The sequence below is a fragment of the Phoca vitulina genome, unplaced genomic scaffold (genome assembly GCF_004348235.1).
Source record: "Phoca vitulina isolate PV1807 unplaced genomic scaffold, GSC_HSeal_1.0 scaffold59, whole genome shotgun sequence".
NCBI classification, from domain to species: domain Eukaryota; kingdom Metazoa; phylum Chordata; class Mammalia; order Carnivora; family Phocidae; genus Phoca; species Phoca vitulina.
The window spans coordinates 8,974,707-8,998,502 of record NW_022589762.1 but is presented as its reverse complement, the minus strand read 5'-3'; the positions used below and the strand labels follow the sequence as shown (position 1 = coordinate 8,998,502).

Genomic DNA, 23,796 nt, shown 5'->3' with positions numbered 1-23,796 from the left:
CCCCACCACCAGCTCAGCTTTTCTCACCTGGTATGGATAGTGAGTGTCAAGGATCGAGGTGGAGTAGCTTGCTCACATCTAGCTTTTCCCATTTCCACACTAAGACTAAAGGCGTCTGCAAATTTAGGAGGGGGGATATGGTATTTCAGCACCATCTAGCAGGGGGAAATAGAGAACCAAATCACAGTTGGGAAGAACTTTATCGCACAGTCCAAACGATTCTCTTTACAAATAAGAGAAAAGGTTCCAGCGGAGGCAAAGTTGCCCTCGGACTCTCCTTCCTGATGCATGCTTGTTCTCATGGAGCACTGCTTACCTGCACATAGACGCAGCCCTGGCCGGAGGCCTCCAGGGTGTATACCCCAGGGACACTGGGCAGAGTCTCCTGCCGAAGTACCAACCGGTTGGCAGCCTGAATGCTGAAAGTGTGCTGGAAATTCTCAGTGGATGTTACAGCCGGGTTGACTTCCTCAGATGACACACAGGCAGTAGTGGCGTACTTGGCGAGAGCTTGGAGAGCAACTACAGTAGCCTAAAGGGAACAATCGAGCATTCGCTTACGTTCCGTGAGCCACTGGCATTAACCTCAAACAACCCCATAACCTACGCGTCTGGTGGTTGTTCTCCAGCTGGGACGATACCTCCTCTAAGTATCTGAGAACCACATTCACCAATGCTGCGGAAGCTGACATAGAAATCATATCTTGCCTGTACAGAAAATCTCTATCAAGCTAGTATTAAACGTCTATAGGTCACTAGGCTATTTTCGTATTCATATTCAACCGAGCCTAGCTTCAGAATGGGCTAGGGTTAGAAGCAAGTGGAGAACTGTTCAGTATATATTTTGCAGTTTCCTTACTTGGAGAGGAAACAGCAGTGACATGATAGCCCTAAAAATTGCCCATTCTTCAAAGTTATTTAGCTGTGTAATGATCTTCTATGGCACAGCTGGGATCCTTTCTTGCAAGCCGAGGCTTCCTCACCACTGTGCCATGTGACAATCTTTTCTTATTTGGGTATAAGACAGATAAACTGCCACTAAGAGAGCACGGCATCGTGTGGTTGGAACTTCTCCATTCTGAAAACGTGATTTATATACATTACAACTAAAGGAAAGACAAAAAAGAATGAGATGTTCAGAAAATTGTTGTATTTTACTGATACGAGTACGTCTACCTGCTCGACACTTTGTACAGTATCTACAGAATCAAGGAACCCCACTTCTTCCTCTCCCAAATTAAAAAGAACAGTTGTATTTAGACATCATACTGTCATATAAAAATAGGAAGACAGGTCACCTACCCTGGGGAAGTTGTGAATCAGTGAGAGCTGTGCAGTTAACCATCTACAAACAACTTTTTTGTCTACTCTCTGTGAACGGGGTCCAAGGAGGTCCTTATTGCTTGAATATGTGGAAACAATTCAAGAAATAAGACCTCAGGGGCGCCTGGGTGGCTCAGTCGTTAAGTGTCTGCCTTCAGCTCAGGTCATGATCCCGGGGTCCTGGGATCGAGCCCCACATCGGGCTCCCTGCTCAGCGGGGAGCCTACTTCTCCCTCTCCCACTCCCCCTGCTTGTGTTCCCTCTCTCGCTGTGTCTCTCTCTGTCAAATAAATAAATAAATCTTAAAAAAAAAAAAAAAGAAATGAGACCTCATCATTAACTGAAAAACCCATGTGGGTGACATGTGACTTCTAATAGCTAAGGATTTTACTGAAAAACAATTTTGACATATATGTATCACTGAGTGTTCTAAACATTTCACCCACTGCTTTCTAAAATTGTATATCATACTTATTTAGGGCTCAGCAAGAAGAAGAAAATCCTTCCTGATCTTTGACCAAGAATTTCCTTGAAGTAAGGAAGCATAGTACCATATAACTTTAAAAATATTCCAATTAAGACTTTACCATATTCAAGTTCAGTGCTCTTGACATCTTTACCAAACACTGTATCAATTAAAATCTATTCTGTTTCCAGGTCTAATTTACATATTACATCCTCAGTGAAACTGGCCCTAATTTCAACAAGTCAGAATATAATCTTTATAAGGATAAGAAATATGTTTTCTTGATTATTTTGTTTTCTCAGTGAATTGGACATGTATTTAATACCATTTGCAGAACAAATGAATTAATGACTACTCTCTTCATGATCATTTAAGACAATTTTTATGATGGTATTTGAATTTATCATGCAATTCTACCCTTTTTCCCTTACTGCCACCTGACTAATTCAATTTCTCCTTACCCCTAACCTAGGCAAGTGAAAATAGTGTCCTTATCTCTTCAAATCCAGTGTCTTCCTCTTCTAAGTCACCCCCTACACCAATAACAGGTCAATCTTTCTGAAACAAGGTTAAAAAAAATTAATAGCTCCTCAGAATTGGGCAAAATCTTGAGTCTGATATGAAAGGGCCTTCATAGTATAAAGCTGCCCTAACTTTCTAAACCGAAGTCCCATTATGCTTTAGCTAACCCAGTTTTCCCAACAGTCATTCTATACTTTTGCAAACTGTTGTCTCTGCTCAAGCCATTTCCTCTTCCTTTCAATAGCTGTCTCTCAAAATCATACATACCCTTTTATTTTACCTATCTAATCTAATCTATCTTTTAAGTAGATTCTTCGTCCAATGTGGGGCTTAAACTCACAACCCCAAGAACAAGAGTCACATGCTCTACCGACTGAGCCAGCCAGGCGTCACTACATATCCTTCTAGATCTATCTCAAATGCCATGCCCCTGAAGACTTTTCTCATCCTTCAAGTTGATATAAGCCCTCTCTCCCTTTTGAAATGCATTATTTTGTATCTTTCTTATGTTATATAACAAAATCCTGCTCTGTAGTTATAGAACTTTTCCTAACTTTACTTCTAGTTTGTAAACTTTTTATTATTATTTTTTAAAGATTTTATTTATTTATTTGACAGAGAGAGAGAGAGCACAAGCAGGGGGAGCAAGAGAGGGAGAAGCAGACTCCCTGCCGAGCCGAGAGCCCGAAGCGGGGCTCGATCCCTGGGCCCCAGGATCATGACCCGAGCCAAAGGCAGACACTCAACTGCTGAGCCACCCAGGCGCCCACTAGTTTGTAAATTTTATTTAGAGTAAAGATTATATATCTTATTAGCTTCCCAATATATTCAATAGTAGAAGTAAATCAGTAAAACCTTGCTTTTATGCTTCCAATACCATAATTGGCCTTCTAATCTGTTAATCTATAGTTTAGCCATAATTATATATGTCCTATTCACATGTAAAATATTGATCTCAGGATGTCTCATACTCTAAAAAAAGAAAGAGCATTAAATGCATATAGTGCTTATAATGCTATATATGTGTTCATACGACCCAGTGTTATGAATCCTATATTTTTCACATGATTTTCTCCCTCCCTATAGAATTATAAGTACCTTGACCTAGACGTCAAGGGCAACAGCTTTGTTTTGTTGTTGTTGTTGTTGTTTTCCTATCTCCACAAAGGACATAATCCTACCTGATAAAAAAGAATGGAGTTGGCAGTTGGAGAGGAGGTTATTTACCTGAGTAGGAGAAGCCCCCATATGCATTACGTTGCTTGGCCAACCAAGCCACTATGGCAGTGGCCTTGGCAATCTCCTTTTGAGTCAGGCTGGCTGTGCTAAGCTGGGCCAGTAATACATATGCTGTCAGTTCCACATCTACAGCCTCAGGCTGAGACCAAGGTCTGGCATCCACTGACGGAGCAGGCTTTGGGCTCCAGTGAATGGACTCTCCTATGGAAAAAGAAGCGTAATTAGGAAGGTCTTAAAAGGAAATGATTTCTCATATTCAATTTATAAATGCTGCACCTTAGAGCAGAGCAAGTACCAACCAAAAATTAAGCATGAGTTAGAAAAAAAAATTTCTCAAAATCTTCTGATATATTGGCCATGATGTTTCCACAGGGATGTGTGTGTAGAGCGATACATCATTCCCCAAGATGAAGCTGAGAGGATCAATAAATGCCTCCAGCAATTACATGAAAACCACTCTTGTTAATTTATAAATTCTAATGCTAGTGGAGATAGGTAAGTAGAAACTTATAAGAATCTTATGTGTTTGGGAGCATTTTTTTTTTTTTGGCTTATAGAATTTTAAGTCTAATTTTTCAGCCTTTATTTTACCTAATTAAAAGTTTAACTTTTTTTTTAAAGATTTATTTATTTATTTTAGAGAAAGAGGGCGTGTGCAAGTTGGGGGTGGGGCAGAGGAAGAAGGAGAGGGAGAGCACGGAGCCTGACACAGGGCTCGATCTCACGACCCTGAGATCATGACCTGAGCTGAAACCAAGAGTGGGACCCTTAACCAACTGGGTGTGGAGCTTGCTTAATATTCTCTCTCTCCCTCTCCCTCTGCCCCTCCCCATCCTTCTCTCAAAAAAAAAAAAAAAAAAAGAAGCTCTAAGTTTCTAAGTTTAACTCTTACCCCGTCAACCTCAGTGATCTCATACCAAAGAACTGTTAAAGACCTACAAAAGGGTGATTCTACAACACCCATAGGTCTTCTGACTAGCTTCCACCATCTTGTTCCTCTTCATGCTAAAAGTATAACAGTGCCTTTTAAGGACTTCCATGGGCTTTCTCACAAAACTTTCAACAATGATCTAATGACTTCACAACTCTTCCTAAAAGGAATCCTATATATGATAGAATGTATGTGGGACTATGGAGACTATGGAAAATTATAGGTGGGGCGCCTGAGTGGCTCAGTTGGTTAAGCGACTGCCTTCGGCTCAGGTCATGATCCTGGAGTCCCGGGATCGAGTCCTGCATCGGGCTCCCTGCTCAGCGGGGAACCTGCTTCTCCCTCTGACCCTCCGTCTTCTCATGTGCTCTCTCTCTCTCTCTCTCTCAAATAAATAAATAAAATCTTTAAAAAAAAAGAAAGAAAACTATAGGTAACTCACAGCATATTTTCATAATTTCAAAAAACTCCTAACATGGCCAACATACCTGAGATGATAGCCTGCTGGTCTAACTTTTTGAGAAGAGTGTTTCTGATGTCCATCTCCCCAGCCAGAGAGAAAGTATAAGCGAGGAGGGCCTGTGTGTAGAGGCTGGTAGTGGAGGAAACCGAGCCCCTGAGGCACTGCAGACCCTGACTCACCATTGGGTCCTGGAAAGTGAGAGGAAGAACTGAATTTATAAGGCCTTCCTTGGGAAATGGGAAGTGATAAGGAAGTCATTACATCCTTTTTGAGTTTACAAGGGTGAACAGGGATTAAAAGTCGGTGAATTCCTCTAGAACTAGGTGCAGTAAGGATATAAAGAGGAGGAGCTAGAGACACTCACATGTGTGGTCTTTCCCATCTCCAGCAATGCAGCTGTGAGGTACGCCGTCAGGGAAAGCTCATCGCCAACGCCGCCCTAGAGGGTGCCGGGGAGACTCGGTCAGGGCCGCAGCCAGCACAGTGTATGTAAGAATTGTGTGCAGTTTGCAACACTGTGTGCGTCCCCTGAATGGGTGGATTACTTCAACAAATGAGGAGAGAAGGAGAAAATCTCTTCTTCTCAGGTTCTTACTGAATCTGAGCCTCCTCAAACGGACATCCTCTCAAGAAGGAAAGGACCAGCCTATTCTCCAGGAGAGATTAGGTGACACCTGCCCTGTTTAATGCCTTTCATGGAAAGATATTAGCAAGTTTTTAAAAACAGCTAATCTAAATTGTCATCCTCATCCTATAGGTAAGAAAACACAAACACTTGAAAGGTTAAATGGCTTGCTCGAGATGACACAGCTAGTAAGCAGCAGGACTAGGATTTGAACGCGGGGAGTTTAATCATGGAGCTCCTGCACCACACCACTAACCTTGCTACACAGGTGATGGGTTTCTGAAAAGACTGGCCGGGTCCGGTAAGAAAGGAAGAGGAAAGACCTCTGGGATCTTGGAGTCAAGCCCTGGCTTGCGCTCCTCCCATGTGTATTTCACACAGTGTGTAAGAGGAGAGAGCCTTGGAGGGCACGGGGAAAACTAATGAATTCCATACAGAGACTTTTTTTTTAATGCTCAAGATTTTTAATCCAGGCCCTGGAACAGCAGTGTAAATGATTTCTCTAGCAACATACACACAAATCTTTCTTTCACTGGGTATATTCTGAATTGAACAAATTCTCTGGAAGCATCAACACCTCACCCTGTGTTTGGGAAGGGGGGTAGGGGCAATGTACTGAACAGGCCAGAGCAGTGCCTCTGGAGTCCAGTGGCTGTGGTTCAAATGACAGTCCTACCATGCATTAGCATTCACCTTGGGCAATTCACTTAATCTCTGCACATTAGTCTCTTCATCTGTAAAATGGGATTAATAATGGCATACCAGCAGCTAGCTCATTAATTTGTTGTAAACATTAAATAATATCAAATAAACAAAGTGCTTAGAACAGTGCCCAGCACATAGTAAACCTCTTACAGAAAACACTGGGCTGCCTATCAGTCCTCCCCAGAGCAGATGGGCTTGCTGCAGATTTAGGGAGATAGTAAAAAACCCAGAGAACTTCTAGTCCAGTGGTTCTTACACTTCCACGAATATCAGAACCAACTCGAGGGCTTGTTAAAAATACAAATTGCTGGCCCACACTCCCAGAGTTTCTCAGAGTAGGTCTGGGGTAGGACTGGAATTTGCATTTGAAACAAGTTCTCAGGCGCTGTTAATGCTGCTGATCTGAGGACCGCACCATGAGAACCATGTGCCAGTACACATTCCCATTCTACAGACATGGAAGCTGAGGCTCAGACTGGTTAAGTATGGTGACCAAGGTCATCCGAAGCCAGGCCTGAGACCTGAAGAACACTGACTCCCAGGCTTATGCTCTTTTCATTCTGCTCAGAGGTGCAAATTCCTCCCGGACATGGTAGTGAGCTGAAGGCCCGGGGGCAGATTTTCACCTTCATAGCTGTGTGAATGAGCCTTCCCACATTGGCATAGCAACCGCTGGGGAGCTGGTTTACCGCCATCCACTTGAGAGCATCCTGGATATTACTGTCATCAGTGAAGATGAATTCTTGAGCTTGGCCAAAGCATTTGGTGACAAACGCTGTCAGCCTATGTGGGTAAAGAAGGAAGTGTGGCATGAAGGAGGATTTCCCAGCAAGGGTACAATAGTTCTATAGTTTATTTTGGTATAGGGTTCCAGAAGGGGATTAAGGAAATATAATGCCGTAGAAGCCTAGAAAAGGGAGGTATTAATGGGCATTAATGGGGAAAAGAACTAGGGAAGCACAAAGTCAGGGAGAAGGGTGAGAGGCTTGACCATACGTGAGGCTGAAATAAACAATATTAAAGAGGTAGAGAGAGTGGATATAAGGAGGAATGGGGTTAAGAGGAGAGGTAGAGGAATAGTTCCATAAGCCCAGGAATTATGCTCTGGGGTACACTGACACCTGGGCAATATTACCATGTGTTTCCATCTCCATCCTGCTCCCCAAAGGCATCGCTGTGTTTGTACATTAGCTCCTTCTGGTACCCTGGGAAGCCAGATAAGATGTTAGATCACAGGGACAACTTCAAAACACATGCTTTCAAGGCTTTCAAGGGTGCGGGACACTTCAGGGGGAATCGTCCTGTATCTTATTAAACTATCATTAGGCTCTAGAGAACGTGTCCAAGAAGAAAAGATTGAACCGACTCACCTAGCTTCAGGAAACCCACTGCCCGAGACCTGATTTCCTCAGTCAGCAGCCTTGCCTTCTCCAGGTACTGCAAGACGTAGATTATGGGAGCAAACAAGACCATGTTCTGCTCCCCACAGCCGTTTGGCATCTGTACCAGATTGTCTAGGTTCTGTAGGGCTGTGCCCATAATGTCTCCTGAGATCCAAAAGGAGAGAGAAAGTGATGGTAGAGAGAAGGAGCCCTTATGAGTTACTGGCATTCATTTAACAAACATGTATCAGCGACCATTTAGTTGAGTACCCACACTGTGCCTGGGAGACAATAAGTCAAATACAGTCTTTACCTCAAAGGATCATAATCAGAGGGGCAAAGAATGACAGAACATTGCAAGTAAAACTCATTATAAACAATTACAATATAGCACTATAATACTGGGTTCGTACAAGGTGCTAGAGTACATAGAGAGGTACATAGGCTACCTAAGGCAGTTCAGGTTCAAGTTCAAGTTCAACTCAAATCTATAAATAGGCACTGAAGGTCAACTATTTGGCAGGAACTGTCAATAGTAAAAGACAAAGTAAAAGACATGGCCCTTATCCTCAAGGAGCCCACAAGGCAGTGTGAAAGACAGACATAGACAGTGAGCTATACTACAATAAGATGAGTGATATACGACAAGTATGAATCAAATACAGTCCAAATAGAGAAATTTTAACCTGGAAGGGATTTTGGTAGGGGATAAGAATAAAGAAATAATCTAACTCGTCCAGGGCTCCTACTATCTGCTAGATATTATGGTGGAAACTTTATATTTAATTTTAACACCAATCCTGAGAGGTAGGTTATCATTTCTGTCTTGCAGAAGAGGGGAAAAAGGATCAGAATTGTTCACTTATTTATTAAAGGTCACATGGCTATTAAATGGCACAACTTGGATCCCAACCCAATTTGGTATGATTTTCAAGCTCAGGCTTTTCTACTCAATCCCTCTCCCTGCCCAGAGAAGTGAAGTGTCCCATCTGTGTAAATATGGTTTTATCTTCCCTAACTATACTCAAATACATAAATTCCTCATTTTTTAAATGGCTGCTACAAACACTGTGTCTCTCCTCCACTCAATTTATAGACCACCTGAACCTAAATACGTATGAAGCTTCGCTGACCTTTAACTTCCTCCTGTCCAGACTCCTGTTTTTAACTATCATATACATCTAATCCCACATGTACTGTTACCTATAGGGTGTATTTGCCGACTGTATAAAATAAGCTCTTCTGTCACTTCTAATCTAACATGCCTTCCTTCAGATAGGTCCATAGGCCCCAACCCACTCCATGTTTTGGCAGATTTCAGCCCCATTTTTTTTTTCTTTTGAGCAAGAATCTCTGGCTATTTACCCAGAACCGTAACATAAGCCTTGCTTGAATCAGGAACAACATCCACAGGGAGCTCTAAGGAGATGGATTCTGAAGCCACTTGTCCTGTGAGAGGCAGAGAAAAGGAGAAAGTAGAGAAGGTGGACATAGTGCGAGTTCAAGTCCAAACCATAGAAAAACTTTCTATAATCCAGGGTTTTCTGTACCCAGTGCTTTCTGTGGGTTGGAGGCAAATTTTTTTTAACCTGTTCATAGTGTTCTCTGCTGAAAATAAATTCCAAAAAAACCCATAATTGTGTTGTACATTTTTTATTCTTCATCCTGTCTCTCAGCTAATTGGCCCTATTAGGAGATAGCACCCCAGACTCTCTCCTATCCCTTCTTGTCCTATGTATTCCTCCCTTGGCCTACAAAAATCTCCTGTTGCCAACAGGAATTCTCAGCACCAACCCCTCTCTGCATTCACCCACCTTTTGGGCAAAGCAATGAACTGTATGTCTTCTCCACAAGGACTCCCTCAGGCTGACATGAAGAGAGACAAAGGGTGAAAACAATGCAGATGAATGTCAGGGCAGATGGCACTGAAGGATTAGGAAGGGGAAGGGAAATGGGGAGAAGAGGCCCTCCCTGTGCCCCCAGGGCTTCTCAGAACTGGAGAGAATAGAGCTTCTCTTTGAAGCTCAGGAGAACTCCACTTCAATGCAGGAATGGGCCTATCAATAAAATTCTTTCTGAGCAAGGGCTAGAGCTAAGGACAAGTTTAGGAAACTTCTAAGAGGCAAGATTGACAATGGGGTTCATAATGGGATAAAAAAGCAGTTAATGATGATATTAGAGATTTTAATAAGAGAAACTAACATTCACTGAGTGCACCAGGTACTCTATTAGGCACTTTCATAGAGCATTGGAATGGGTTAAGCCAATAATTAAGGGCAGAAAGGGGCCACAGAAGAAGGAAGGTAAGAAGGTGAGCTACCTGACTGAAGTTGGAGTCAGACAGCTGTGAAAGACTAACCGTGTGGCTAGACATACACAGAACATCTCTGGGGTGACTGCTATCTCTACCTCTGAAGATAGGCCTGCAGAAAACAAGAAAGAAAAGGAAAGAAAAGGAAAGAAAAAAAGAAAGAAAGAAAGAAAGAAAGAAAGAAAGAAAGGAAGGAAGGAAGGAAGGAAGGAAGGAAGAAAGAAAGAAAGAAAGAAAGAAAGAAAGAAAGAGATGGGAAGGGAAGGGAAGGAAAAGAAAACTCACCTTGACCTGAACTGGTTTGATGAGTGTGTCACTCTGGCCCTTTGCTGGAACGAACCCCTTTTGCCCCTTACAGAGTTCATTGCTGTCCAGAATCTTAGTAGTTACGGTAAAGTTCACATGACCTGGAAGAAAGAAGGGGAAAGGAAGGCATTAGCCCTACTGCCAGAGGTACCAATGAGGTCTCTTCCCCTGTAGACCAGTGCTTTTTAAACTTAACAACGTGCAAAGACCTGCAGATCTTGTTAGAATACAAACTGAGTCAGTACTTCTGGGGTGGGGCCTATATTCACATTTCTAACAAATTTCCAGGTGATGTCAATAATACTGGTCCAGTGTGGTAGGCAGCCTCTAAGGGCCCCCAATGATCCCTGCATCCCAATATTTACACTATTGTGTAAGCTCCTCTCGGAGTGTGGACTGAGCGACTTGCTTCTAAGAGGATAGGGCAGAAGCAATGAGATGCCACTTCTGGGACTAGGTTATAAAAAAGACTATAACTTCTGTCTCGGGTGTACTCTTTCTCTTGGGCCACTTGCTCAGCAGGAATGCAGCTGTCCTGTCCTGAGGCAGCCCAGTGGAAAGATTCATGTGATGAGATACTGAGGGAGGCCACTAGCCCACAGCTGAGGCCCAGAACTGCAGCCTGTGAGGGACAGAGGTTTTGGGAGGACAGTGGAAGTGGATCCTCTCCCAGTCAAGTCTCCAGATGAGAACACAGCCCTGCTGACAGCGTGACTGGTATTTCGTGACAGACCTTAAGCCAGAGGCACCCTGCTGCACTCTGCACTTAGATTACTGACCCATGGAAACTGGGTGATCATAAATGTTTGTTCTTTTAAGCCTCTAAGTTGTTGGTTTTCAGGGGTTTTTTGTCTTGTTTTGTTTTTTAAGATTTTATTTATCTCTTAGAGAGAGAGCATGAGCAAGGCTCCATCCCAGAAGCCCAAGATCTGACCTGAGCCAAAGGCAGACACTTACCTGACTGAGCCACCCAGATGTCCCAAGCCTCTTAAGTTTTAGGGTGACTAGTTAAGCAGCAGTAGATAACTATACATCTGAAGACCATACTTTAAGTTACCAGGGTTTTATCCTAAGAGCAAATGACATCTCAGGGTTATTGTGATGATTAAATGAGTTACCACATGTCGAGCAGTTAGAATAGCAGCTGTCCCACAGTAACTATTTGATAAGTAACGTGACTATATATCCCTTGTCCTGGCATAAATATTAAAAGCTCCCCTTTTCACACTCAAAATTGTCTAGTTTGGATAATTTTTTGGTCATCAAAGAGCGGAGGCAAATAAAATGAGAAAGAACGAGAGAACAAAGCAAATGCAGGAGAGGAAAGGGTAAAGTTCTCAATCACTGAGCTTTTGCCCTATGCTTTCCTTGCTCCTCTATCGCTTCCTTCTCTTACCCAATTTGGTAGCTGTGATATTCCAGTGATAGTTTTTTGCTTCATCAGCACAGAGACAGCTGGAGCCCCAAGAATCTGTCCACGATTCCACCTGGTACTTATCTGATGTACCCAGGTTAGTCTGAACCTGCAGATGTTTAAGAAATAAAGGGTCTGAGTACAGGAAACAACACACAGAGGCTTGGGAAAATGTGGGGGTGGAGACACATCCCATCTCTTTCCCAGGGGCATCTGCTTCCTGCATCCCCAACTCTTACCCTGATGAAGTCCTTCAGATAACTGAAGATGGTGGCAGTAAGGCGAAAGGATTCCCCACGAACTACCGAGTAAGGGAGAGTCAGTTCAACAACAAATGGCTTGAAAGCAGTCAGTCCAACAGTAGGTGAAAGACCAAAGCCTCTGGACTGGGAGGTACAGAAAGTCATGGCCTTCCACTCGGTGATGGTGTCAGGAATGGTGACATGGACAGCCTCCCTCCCAGAGTCACTGTGAGAACACAAGAACCCAGGTGAGGCAGAGAGCAGGAGAACATTGTGATATAAGCTATAAATTTACCTACAGAAGTCATTTGTTGCTGTTGTTGTGGGGGGCGGGGTAAAAAGGCAAATGAACTGAGGAACATGCAAATCTCAGAGTGTGAACGTTCAGGTGAGCGAGGATGTATGAATACGGGAGAAGGGGGGGTGTCTGAGGACATGAGGGGGTGAATGAGAGTAGGGGGGGCCCGTGTGCAAACATATCTGAAAGAGGCCAGTGCCCTCTGAATCTGGGAGGGGTTTTGATTTGCATTTCTCTGATGATTAGTGATGTTGAGCATCTTTTCATGTGCCTGCTGGACACATGAGCCTTGAGGTGAGAGGGGGCTTGTCATTCCTCTGGCTTGTCAAAATGAGCAGGTAAGCAGTGGGCAGGAACTGAGGTCAACACATGTCTTTACGTCTCTTGGACCTGGACTCCAAATGCACTGTCTGCACTCTGTAAATGTGGAGACATGTGAGTTCATTTTGAGGGATTGCCTATGATTGCCTAAGAATTCAGGGAAAGAAGCAAGTTCCCACGTCCCCATTAAACTCTCTTGGCTTAGATTAGAGACTTAGATTCATTAGAAATTATCTGAGTCTGAGTTTTCTGCTGACTCTCCCACTGTACAATCTTGCTGTACCTTTGAGGCATCACTTACCCAATAGGAAACAGATCCCAGAGCCAAGTCTCCGGGAAGTATTGGCGGACCTGAGAGTTCTCTAACTGAAGTGATGAAGATGATGATGACTCAAAACTCTCCTCACCAATACCGTAATTTACTAAGGAGAGCAAGAATAAGGGAATTGAGGGGAAAACAGAAGACTTCCGTTGTGAGACAAATTGAGGCAGAGGGACTATTACCAAGAAATTTAGAGGGAAACAGAGAACATCCAGTCAGAGACAAGGAGGAAGGACCACTGAGGAACTGACTAGTCATAAGGCCATCAGGGGGAAGTGACAGATGAAGAGGCTGGGCCAGGGGATGAATAGGTAAGGGCTTCAGGCTTCAAAAGTTCTCCCCAGGGGGGAGAGATCCGGCTGCCTGCATCTATGACCCACAACCCACTGCCATTCTGAGGCTAGAGGCTCAGTGCAGAAATAGGAGGCAAAGCGTAAGTTTTCAGAGTTCCATGATTTAAACATCTCAGAGAATCCACAAGCCACACAGGTAGCTTACCTCCAGACATTGCAATGCTGTATTTTAGAGACTGTTGACTGCAATCTACTGGCTTCTTAATTTTGGCATTGGACAGTATTTTCAGGCCCATGCCCTGACAGGCACCAAAGAAACCAGACAGTGAAGTGTTAGGGTGGTCCCCTCCCTTACTACCAGGGCAACTGCCTAGGAATTCCACCCTCAAAGGACTGAACCAAGACATTCTTTTCCTATTAATTGTGAGACTGGTGGTTACTACCCAATACTCAGCCACCAAGGTTTTGTTTGCTTCTGTCAGCTAATGTGAAAGGCCTTCAATTTTTTTAAAAATACACTTTGCAAAATGATCACCACAATAAGTCTAGTTAACATCCATCACCATACATAGTTAGAAAAATTTTTTTTCTTGGGATGAGAAGTTTTAAGATCTACTCTTTAGCAACTTGCAAATATGCAATACAATGTCAACCATGCTGTCACCACGCTGTATATTACATCCCCAGGACTTATTTATCTTACAACTGGATGTCTGTACCTTTTGACAACCTTCACTCATTTTGCCCACCCCCAGCCCCTGCCTCTGGTAACCACCACATTGTTCTGTGTACCTATGAGCTTGGTTTTACTGTTGTCATTGTTTTGTAGATTCCATGTATAAGTGAGGTCATATAGCATTTGTCTTTCTCTGTCTTATTTCACTAAGCATAATGCTCTCAGGATCCATCCATGTTGTCGCAAATGGCAAGATTTCATTCTTTTTTTTATGGCTGAATAGTATTCCACTTATTTCATTGTCAAATATGTTTAACGCTTCTCCCAAATATTAGTCACTGTGTCATTATTATTCGATTTAGACTGAACTTTCTGAGGGCAGGAACCATATCGGCTCAGTTAATTCAACAAAAATACATTGAGTATTATGAAGGATCAGTCATTAGAATACAAAGATGAACAAGACATGGTTCCTGACTTCAGAGACTTCCTGGTCAGCCTTGGGCCACAGCATCCCCAACTTCTACTCATAAAGTACTCAATTTCTACTCATGTAGTACTTTTTATAATAATAGTAAGAGACCTCTGGTCTACCTTTCCTCATTTTTCCTTCTCGGCTGATCCCATGGAAATCAGTTTGTTCAGGGACAGAAAGAGGCTGCATACAGCCTCTCATAGTGGCTCTCTTCCAATGCAATCAGGCAAGTGGGCCCCTTCTTCAAGCATAAGGACCAAGAGAGGCTACCTCACATACCAGGAGTTTCTTCCAAGATTTTATCCCTTAAGTGCCCACATGAGTCTCTCTGCTTTTTTAGATATGGACTTTCCTTTACCCTCCACCCCACCACCATTGTTTCTATAAGAACAAAATGGGTAAGAACATCTACCTGGAAAAAATGGAAAAGGTCCATGCCTTCAGAGAACCAAGGCCTCCACATAATTGATAGAGGCTGAGGAGCGTCCCAGGAGCCAGACATTGGACACTCATCATATTCAGCCACCTGATAGGGGTAGTGACCATACCAGAATGAGAACATCCTATAGACCTGAAATAGGAGGGGAAAAGGAAATAAACTATTAACACAGTGAAATCATCTGAGAAACTTCGCTCAGATTCTGGTGCCACAGTTCACTGCTCTTGTATTATTTCTCTTCATTACGCCAGAATTCTTCCTATATTTATTCCATCATAATCTCTTCCTACTTTTTTTTTTTAATATTTTATTTATTTGACAGAGAGAGACACAGCGAGAGAGGGAACACAAGCAGGGGGAGTGGGAGAGGGAGAAGCAGGCTTCCCGCCGAGCAGGGAGCCCGATGTGGGGCTCGATCCTAGGACTCTGGGATCCTGACCTGAGCCGAAGGCAGACGCTTAACGACTGAGCCACCCAGGCGCCCCATTTTTTTTTCCTTTTTTTTTTTTTTAAAGTAGGCTCCACGCTGGGCTCCAATGTGGGGCTTGAACTCACGACCCCGAGACCAAGACCTGAGCTGAGATCAAGAGTCAGACGCTCAACCACCTGAGCCATCCAGGCACCCCATCCCTTCCCTACTTTCTAAATTTTGCTCTCTTTCTCACCTTTTTCAATAATTATCTCCTATTACAAATTTCCTACCTCTATGTCCACATGATCCATGCCTTTCTCACACCATCATTTGACCTTCACTTCCACACCAGCTTTTCTACCACCTTATGGTGGTGCACTATTTCCCTCAGACTTTCTTTCCCACTCCCTGAAACCCATCTTTTATTCTAATTCAGTCAAACTGTCTTCCCTGTCAACTCCCTTTTCCCACCCCATTAGCAGACTCCTCACAGAATCGTTGCTCAGCTCCGTCTCCGGCCCAAGTAGTAAGACACTCTCACCCACAGCCCAGACTGCACACGGGGACCCAGGAGCTGCCTGTAGCTGTACTTCCACATCTGCTCCTGGCAGCTGCTGGGGAGGTGGGAAGCCAAGGGAAACCTGTGGAAGGCAGAAGTACAACTGAGGGGTCGGGTCAGCCTGGAGAGAAGGTTAAACAATGTCATTTGGAACATCAGCCAATATGCCCCAACTCTGGCATTCAAGCCCATTCCTTCACTTTTATACTGATCTTTTTTTTTTTTTTTTTTAAGTCTAGCCCTTTTAGAACTCCTCTCTTGTGGTACAATTGGAAAAAGCGAGCAGCATAGCACAGAATAACATAGAAAGTTGGAGACGAAAACTAGAAAGAAAGAATAGCTTTATAGAATATACAAGTTCCCAGCACGACTTCTTAAAAAGAAGTGGGAGATAGATTTCAACAAAACATACTGAAGACATAAATACAATAATGACATCCACTTCAATATGATCTTCTTATTTCCCTGCCCCTGCCTGATCTCCAACCCCAGCATATATGTGATCTCTCTCTATGCCCAGACCTTTTCTTCACCTTCCTCAACTGCCATTTTACCTGATTGTCAAAACACATGTCTACTGAGAACTGAATTTTGCCAGCTATAATGCCTCCACTGGGAAAAATGGCATAGATCACCAGGGAAGGGTCAGGGGCTAGTCTGGAAGTGAAGGTCAGTGAGAAGGAAAAGGAGCCTTTCGTTCCTGAGAAAGAAGAGGGGATACACAGGGATGAGAACGCACACCCTTCTACCAATGACCTCCAACCACATGTCTGCTCTTCTCATTGAACCTGCTGCCGGCCTCATGCTGCAAGTTACTTCCCATTTTCCTGCTCTCCTATGGTTATCGTTAGTGTGCTGCTCTCATTGCTTCTTCTTTTGCTTCTAGTGTAACATTTCCTGGAAGCTTAAAATATCCTTTGGTCTTTCAACAGAAGCATGAACACTCACCTTCCTTCTCAAAGTTCAGGGGTTTCTGCCCTGCCATCTCCAAATGCCCTTTCCCTATTAACTAAAAAAGAAAAAAAAATCAACAGCATGGAAGCTATGAGAGTTTAGCCTTGACCCTACTCCGGAGCATCCCTGCACCTCTCCATAAAGAGAGGCTCCTTTCATAGCTCCAGGGCCTGGGTCAATACTTCACACAGTGTCCATCAGTTGGTCAAATGTCAGATGGTGCCAAGAGCCCTGTTGACTCTTCTTCCTGGAGGGTGAGGTCTGCCTGAGAACCACGGGGGTGGATGGGAGGAGACAAAGGTCATCAGTATCTCGCGGCCAAACGGAGGAGAAACCATTCTTCACAATAGATAGCTGTCCACCAATTCTTGAAACTCTCCAGGTTTTATTCTCTTATAATCCTTGTAACATAACATTACCTAAAATCCATCTTCATGACCTTTTTTTTTTATTATCCCTCAATTCAAAATTCAATGGAAATGAGTGTGCTTTAAATTGACTTGAGCCCTTCTGACATTTGAGTCTTTGGAGGAGAACTCCCCTTTGCCCAAGTCTCCCTTCCTGTTCACTCCCTTGAAACCAAATTCAGTGAAACTTTTGAAGCAGGGCTGTCGTGGGCTCTATGGCCAGCTGCTCGGACTCCCGGCTGACACTCAGCCCTTCTACACTGATCAGCCGGCTACTTCTCCTGGGCCTCGCTACACCCCTGTCCTAAAGGGACTGCGTGTGCTATCACTCTGACCATTCACTCTGTTGCATCAGGATGATTGTTTCAGCTTGACGAAGACACTGAAATGAATCAATGGGGAGAAAAATCCCTCAGAAACTTTGAGAGGATGATAAGAGAATGGAGACTCTAGGCCATCAAACCCAGGATTTACACAAATCTAATTTCTCACTATCACCAAGGTGACCAGTAAAGCTGCTTATCTTTATACATTTCTTTCAAGCTACAAGTTATAGTTTTACACAACAAAGCTGCTATCCATGCTAATTTTAACCTTTATCATCTATTTTAAAATACTGACCAATGAAACACAGAATGAAATTTATTCCGAGTCCCATCCCCTCCTCACGCTCTCCCCCACTCACACACCCAGCTCCCATTCAGCCCCGACCAACAACATTTTATCCTTAATTCCTCATGTTATCTTCCCAGACAATTTCCCTGTTTAAAATCCCTTTTTTCTCATTCCTCCCCATCCTTTACACCTACACTGTGCAATACAGTAGCCACTGGGCACAAGTGACTGCTGGAGCCTCTGAAATGTGGCTACTATAAAATACGTACCAGCTGAAACAAAAAATATGAAATACCTATTCATAATTTTGATGTGGATTTCATGTTGACATGATCATATGTTGGATACACTGGGTTACATAAAATACTGTTTTTAGTTTATTTACTTATTTAAGTAATCTCTACACACAATGTGGGGCTCGAACTCAGGACCCACGATCAAGAGCTGCACCTCCCCCCGACTGGGTCAGCCAGATGCCCCCAAAAATATATTTTTAAAATTAGTCTTACCTAGGGGCACCTGGCTAGCTCAGGTGGTTAAACAGGGGATTCTTTTTTTTTTTTTTTTAAAGATTTTATTTATTTATTTGACAGAGAGAGAGAGAGAGAGAGAGCACAAGCAGGGGAGTGGCAGGCAGAGGGAGAAGCAGGCTCCCCACTGAGCAAGGAACCTGATGTGGGACTTGATCCCAGGACCCCGGGATCATAACCTGAGCTGAAGGCAGACGCTTACCCGACTGAGCCACCCAGGGGTCCCAAAGCAGGGCATTCTTGATTTCAGCTCAGGTCATGATCTCGGGGTCCTGGAATGGAGTCCCAGGTCAGGCTCTGCGCTCAGCAGGGAATCCGCTTGGGATCCTCTCTCTCCCTCTTCCTCTGCCTCTCCTCCCATTGATACACATGTTCTCTCTCTCTCTCTCTCTCTCATAAATAAATACAACTTTTTAAATAAATAAATAAATAAAATTAGTTTTACCTATTCTTTTAATTTTTTAAATATGGCTTCCAAACATTTTGAAATTACCTCTGGGACTTGCATTATGTCTCTAGACAGTCTACCCACCCTCTCCGGCTCACTCTCCTCATTTCCTGTCCTTCCCCAATGCACTTTCACCAGCCCTCATTTTCCTGTCTCACATAGTAGGAGAAGATGACTTCCTGGTCAGGGTTTGCATCCTCTGGATCAATGTAATAATCCACCAGCACTTCCTGGGGCTGGCCACACGCCAAGATCCCATGTAGCGGGTGGATGTCAAGGAAGCTCCAAGTTGTGCTGTAGAAGGACTGCAGGTGCAGATAGCCATTTTGGTAGTAATGAGGCCTCCGTCCTGGATAGTGTACCGAATCTTCCATTTGGAATCTGCCCTAAGAAAAGGGAGAAAGAAAAAGACTCTTAACACATACCTTGACCATAGTAAGCCCATGGGCTTGTTACGGTTTTCAAACAGATCTCTCTCAAATCTTCACTGCCTAAGAATGGCATGTAGATATTTTACTAGAGGTCCAGCCAAGGATATTCGAGAAATCCACAACAGCAGCACTTTAGTATCCAGAGGAGTGAAGGGCTGAATTATAGCTGCCAAGTAACGGGCAATTGTGGATGATAAACCTTCAGGGACTGACGCAGGGGATATATGGATAAGCACGACTAAGATTACATAGAAATTAAAGAATACATCCTAAGGATGAGAAAACAAGGCATAAAGGATAATAAGATTAAAAATAATTATTTCTAAGTAGAGTGATTGAGTGATGCCTTGTGTAAAGAACTAAATTAGCCACAACATAAATTGTATGTGTTTGCTTAAGTAGTATAGTTGAATGATTGCATTAATGGCACAATCCATCCCTCCGCTATTAATGTCCTTTACCATGTAATCTTACATTGCCCTTCTAGTCTAACTGCAGGCCCACCACGTGACTTGTTGGGAATGGGATGTGAGCATATGCAAGATAAGTAGAGGCTTGGAAAAACCCTTGGGTGTCCACTTTTGCTCTTGCATCTCATCGCTGCCATCAGAATATACCTGGGATAGCTTGCTGGCACATGAGACACTGGCCTTCAGCCACAAACATGTGAGAAAGTCCACCAAGATCAGCACATCTGCCTATCTGACTACCTCAGATGCACGAGCAATAAAGCCTTGTTGTTGTATAATATTGAAGTTTTGTAGTTGTTTATTGAGCAGCATTGTGTCACAGTTGATAACTGATATGAGTAGCCTTCCATACAAGTTATGCAAAATCTAGAGTTTTCTTCTTTGCCATTTTTATGAGTAATGGCTCAGGGCAGGTGAAAAGAGGGGGATAGGGAGGAAGAAAATGACTCTCAACAATTTTTTCCTCCCTACTCTGATTTTAAATATAGGATCAAATAGAGATGGGGATAAGTTGTAAGATGAATTAGTAGAAATAACAATTTTTATCTGAAGGGTCATTTATTAGATTGATATTTAAAACCAAAAAAACCCTGAGGCACCTGGGTGTCTCAGTTGGTTGAGCATCCTACTCTTGGTTTCGGCTCAGGTCATGATCTCATCAGGGTCCTGGGATTAAGTTCCATGTCAGGCTCCGTGCTCTGAAGGGAATTTGCATGAGATTCTCTCTCCCTCTCCCTCTGCCCCTCCCCCCCATAAATAAATAAATCTTTAAAAACAAAACAAAACAAACTTTTGTCAACTGGGAAGCAGGACTGGTGAGTGATGGAGATAGAATTACAAATGAGGGAGGAGGGGAAAAAAACAGGAAAAGTTTGAAGTTTTCCCTCAGGGAAGCCTTACCTCCAGAGAAATATCTCCCCCATTCCAATTAACTGTATCCAGCTTGAAGGGAGCAAGGCCATCATTGTCAGTAGTTAGGGTCTGGTTGATGGTTCCATTTATGCCATAAATCACCAGAAATACTGAATGATTCTTGAGAAGGGAGCCATCATGGCCCCTAACTCTTATCTGCGGCATGAAGGTTATTGGGGCATTAGAATTAGGTTTGGAGTAGGTTCAAGTATGAGGTAAAGTGAGGTGATAAACTCTAAGAATACATTTCAGGAAAGAGTCCAGAAACAGGTAAATTTGATTCAAGCATTGGAAACTAACATCTATGAGGGAATGAGAAACCAACAGAAGTAGCTCAGCCTGGAGCAGAAGTAGATTTGCCATGTAGCTAATGAAGCTTTAGGACCCTTCATTTACATAGGCCCCTTCCAAGGCTCTCTGTACATTATTTTGCTTTAATTTTTTTAAACAGAGTCCCCTTCCACTCCCCAATTGTATAATCCTTAGGCTCTAAGAAAATCTGGATCACTCTTGGTCTAGAGAAAAGATGACTAAGGATGGTTCTAAATGGATCTAAAAATATACAAGGTTATTGTGTGGAGCAGTTATTTGGAAGTTAAAAAAGATAGATAGATTGTTAAGTATCAGAAAGAAGACACGAGGGGAGCCTGACTGGCTCAGTTGGGAGAGCATGCACCTCTTGATCTGGGGGTCTGAGTTCAAGCCCCACATTGGATATAGGGATTACTTAAATAAATAATTTTTTTTTTTTTTTTTTTTTAAAAGAAAGAAAGAAGACACAAAGGAAATTTTAAAATCTCTGAAGAAACGGCTTAAGGAGCTATGAATGGCTCTCTGTCGAGGAAAGTTTAACATTAATCTTGCTTAGCTGAGGAGCCACACTAGATGATTTCTCTAGATACCTTGCAGGTCTAAAATTCAAAGATTTGAACATTAGATTATGAGCCCTTGGCATTGGGAAAGGCAATAAAGTCACATTCATATTCAAAGCACATCTCATGTGAGATTAAGGGCAGACAGCATAAGGAATTAAGAGTATATACTCTGGATGCAGGCTGCCTGGGTTTGATCCTAGTTACTACTTACTAGCTGTATAACTTTTGGAAAATCACTTAACCTCTCTGTGCCTCAGTCTCCTCATCTGTGAAATGGGGCCAATAATAGTTTCTACCTCATTAGATAGTTGTAAAGATTAAATAAGTAAATACCTGTAGAGTACTTAGAACAACGCTAAATTAGCCATTATTATATGTCTACAGGAAGAAGGCAACAGTGGATGGTTAAGCATTTTTTGTGTAGAGATATGTTTCAACATACCTTCCCACTGAAGGAGAAACTGGGGTAATAAAAATTTTTGGTGTCTTCAAAGGTTATTAATCCCACTTGTGAAGAAATGTTGATATCCTGAGTGGTATTGGCTTCTACTCCTGCAGAGGGAAACCAAATGTATGACAACTGAAATACCTGATATCCTCATCTTCATGTTTAACAAAAAAATCCCTGAAAGGACGGTGCTACTGGAAGCATGAAGTTGAACATATTTCTGGCCAAAGATCCAAACAAACTCCTCCTCCCCAACCTTTTAGGGAACTAGGAACAGATGACAGGTTGGAATCTGACATTTCCCTTTGACTATGAACTAGGAACAGAGTCATTCCCAAACACTAGTGAGGGTAAGTCTTGAGTCCTCTAAGTTTATCCCTAGAACAGCCCTTCTCCTTTCTCTTTTCTTTTCTTTCTTTTTTAAAGATTTTATTTATTTATTTGACAGAGAGAGGCACAGCGAGAGAGAGAACACAAGCAGGGGGAGTGGGAGAGGGAGAAGTAGGCTTCCCACCGAGCAGGGAGCCTGATGTAGGGCTCGATCCCAAGACCCTGGGATCATGACCCGAGCCGAAGGCAGACGCCCAACAACTGAGCCACCCAGCTGCCCCTTTCTCTTTTCTTAATGAACCAAGGACTATCCCACCTACCTGTTCCTTCCTCCACCACAGTAGCCACAATATTGATGGTGTGGCTGTACATGTAACCAGTGAGGTTGAAGGTGGACATGTCCACAGAAACGGAGAAGCATCCTGCTTTGTCAGTCTAGTGAAGCAATCAGGGAGAGAGAAAGAGAGGATGAATAACCTAACTTTTACTCCCATTTCATAATGTACTATCGAAAGAAATTCTTATCTCCATGCTTTAGTTTCTCCACCTTGAAGATAGAAAAACTCTCCTATAACAATAGAGTATACACCTGCACATACACAATCATGAAACAACTTTGAAGATCCAAGATATGAGAGGGGGGAAGAGAACCAACTGCAGGGCAGGAAAATTGTATCTCCCAAGGATTTAGGTTAATTTCTTGACTCCAAGGCAGATTCCAAAAAAGACTTCATCTGGGGCGCCTGGGTGGCTCAGTCGGTTGGGCGTCTGCCTTTGGCTCAGGTCATGATCCCAGGCTCCTGGGATCGAGTCCCTGCATTGGGCTCCCTGTTCGGCCGTGGGGGGTCTGCTGCTCCCTCTCCCTCTCACTGCTTGTGCTGTCTCTTTCTCTCTCTGTGTCAAATAGATAAACAAAATCTTAAAAAATAAATAAAGGGGCACCTGGGTGGCTCAGTCGTTAAGGAGCTGCCTTCGGCTCAGGTCATGATCCTAGGGTCCTGGGATTGAGCCCCACATCGGGCTCTCTGCTCAGCGGGAAGCCTGCTTCTCCCTCTGCCACTCCCCCTGCTTGTGTTCCCTCTCTCACTGTCTCTCTCTCTGTCAAATAAATAAATAAAATCTTTAAAAATAAAATAAAATAAAAATAAATAAATAAAAAAGACTTCATCTGTTTAGAATAAAGAAGACTGCTTTGTTCTTTGGAACTGGGGCAATAATTGTATGAAATGATTTCTACTTTGGGCTTTTTGCCACTTTTTATTTTTACCACCTTTCAACATATTTTTTTTCCTTCTTACGTTTTTATTTAAATTTCAGTTAGTTAACACAGAGTGTAAGATTAGTTTCAGTAGTAGAATTTTGTGATTCATCATTTACATATAACACCCAGTGCTCATTACATCACGTGCCCTCCTTAATGCCCATCACCCATTTAACCCATCCCCCCACCCCTCTCCTCTTCTGCAACCCTCAGTTTGTTCTCTATAGTTAAGAGCCTCTCTCTTTTTTCCCCCCATGTTCATCTGTTTTGTTTCTTAAATTCCTTTACCACTTTTTTATATAGGTGCTTAGTTACTCATTAGGACATATGAATAAGGTTCCTTTTCTACATCCCACTTACTCACCTGTCCAGAAAGGTTCCTGCATTTGTA

General features: G+C 43.0%; 1 protein-coding gene across 1 annotated transcript in view; it reads right to left on the bottom strand.

Annotated features, from left to right (window-relative positions):
- The window catches only part of A2ML1 (alpha-2-macroglobulin like 1), a 46,592-nt gene that overhangs the window by 3,446 nt on the left and 19,350 nt on the right, over nt 1-23,796 (bottom strand). The window contains 25 exon segments of the mRNA XM_032390755.1: nt 28-155; nt 317-532; nt 642-676; nt 3,539-3,751; nt 4,970-5,132; nt 5,309-5,383; nt 6,901-7,057; nt 7,410-7,479; nt 7,645-7,821; nt 9,022-9,105; nt 9,471-9,522; nt 10,253-10,374; nt 11,670-11,796; nt 11,927-12,155; nt 12,850-12,970; nt 13,369-13,462; nt 14,727-14,885; nt 15,657-15,806; nt 16,279-16,424; nt 16,673-16,733; nt 18,837-19,064; nt 20,480-20,647; nt 21,809-21,918; nt 22,465-22,579; nt 23,770-23,795. Coding sequence (XP_032246646.1) covers nt 28-155; nt 317-532; nt 642-676; nt 3,539-3,751; nt 4,970-5,132; nt 5,309-5,383; nt 6,901-7,057; nt 7,410-7,479; nt 7,645-7,821; nt 9,022-9,105; nt 9,471-9,522; nt 10,253-10,374; nt 11,670-11,796; nt 11,927-12,155; nt 12,850-12,970; nt 13,369-13,462; nt 14,727-14,885; nt 15,657-15,806; nt 16,279-16,424; nt 16,673-16,733; nt 18,837-19,064; nt 20,480-20,647; nt 21,809-21,918; nt 22,465-22,579; nt 23,770-23,795 — 3,226 coding nt within the window.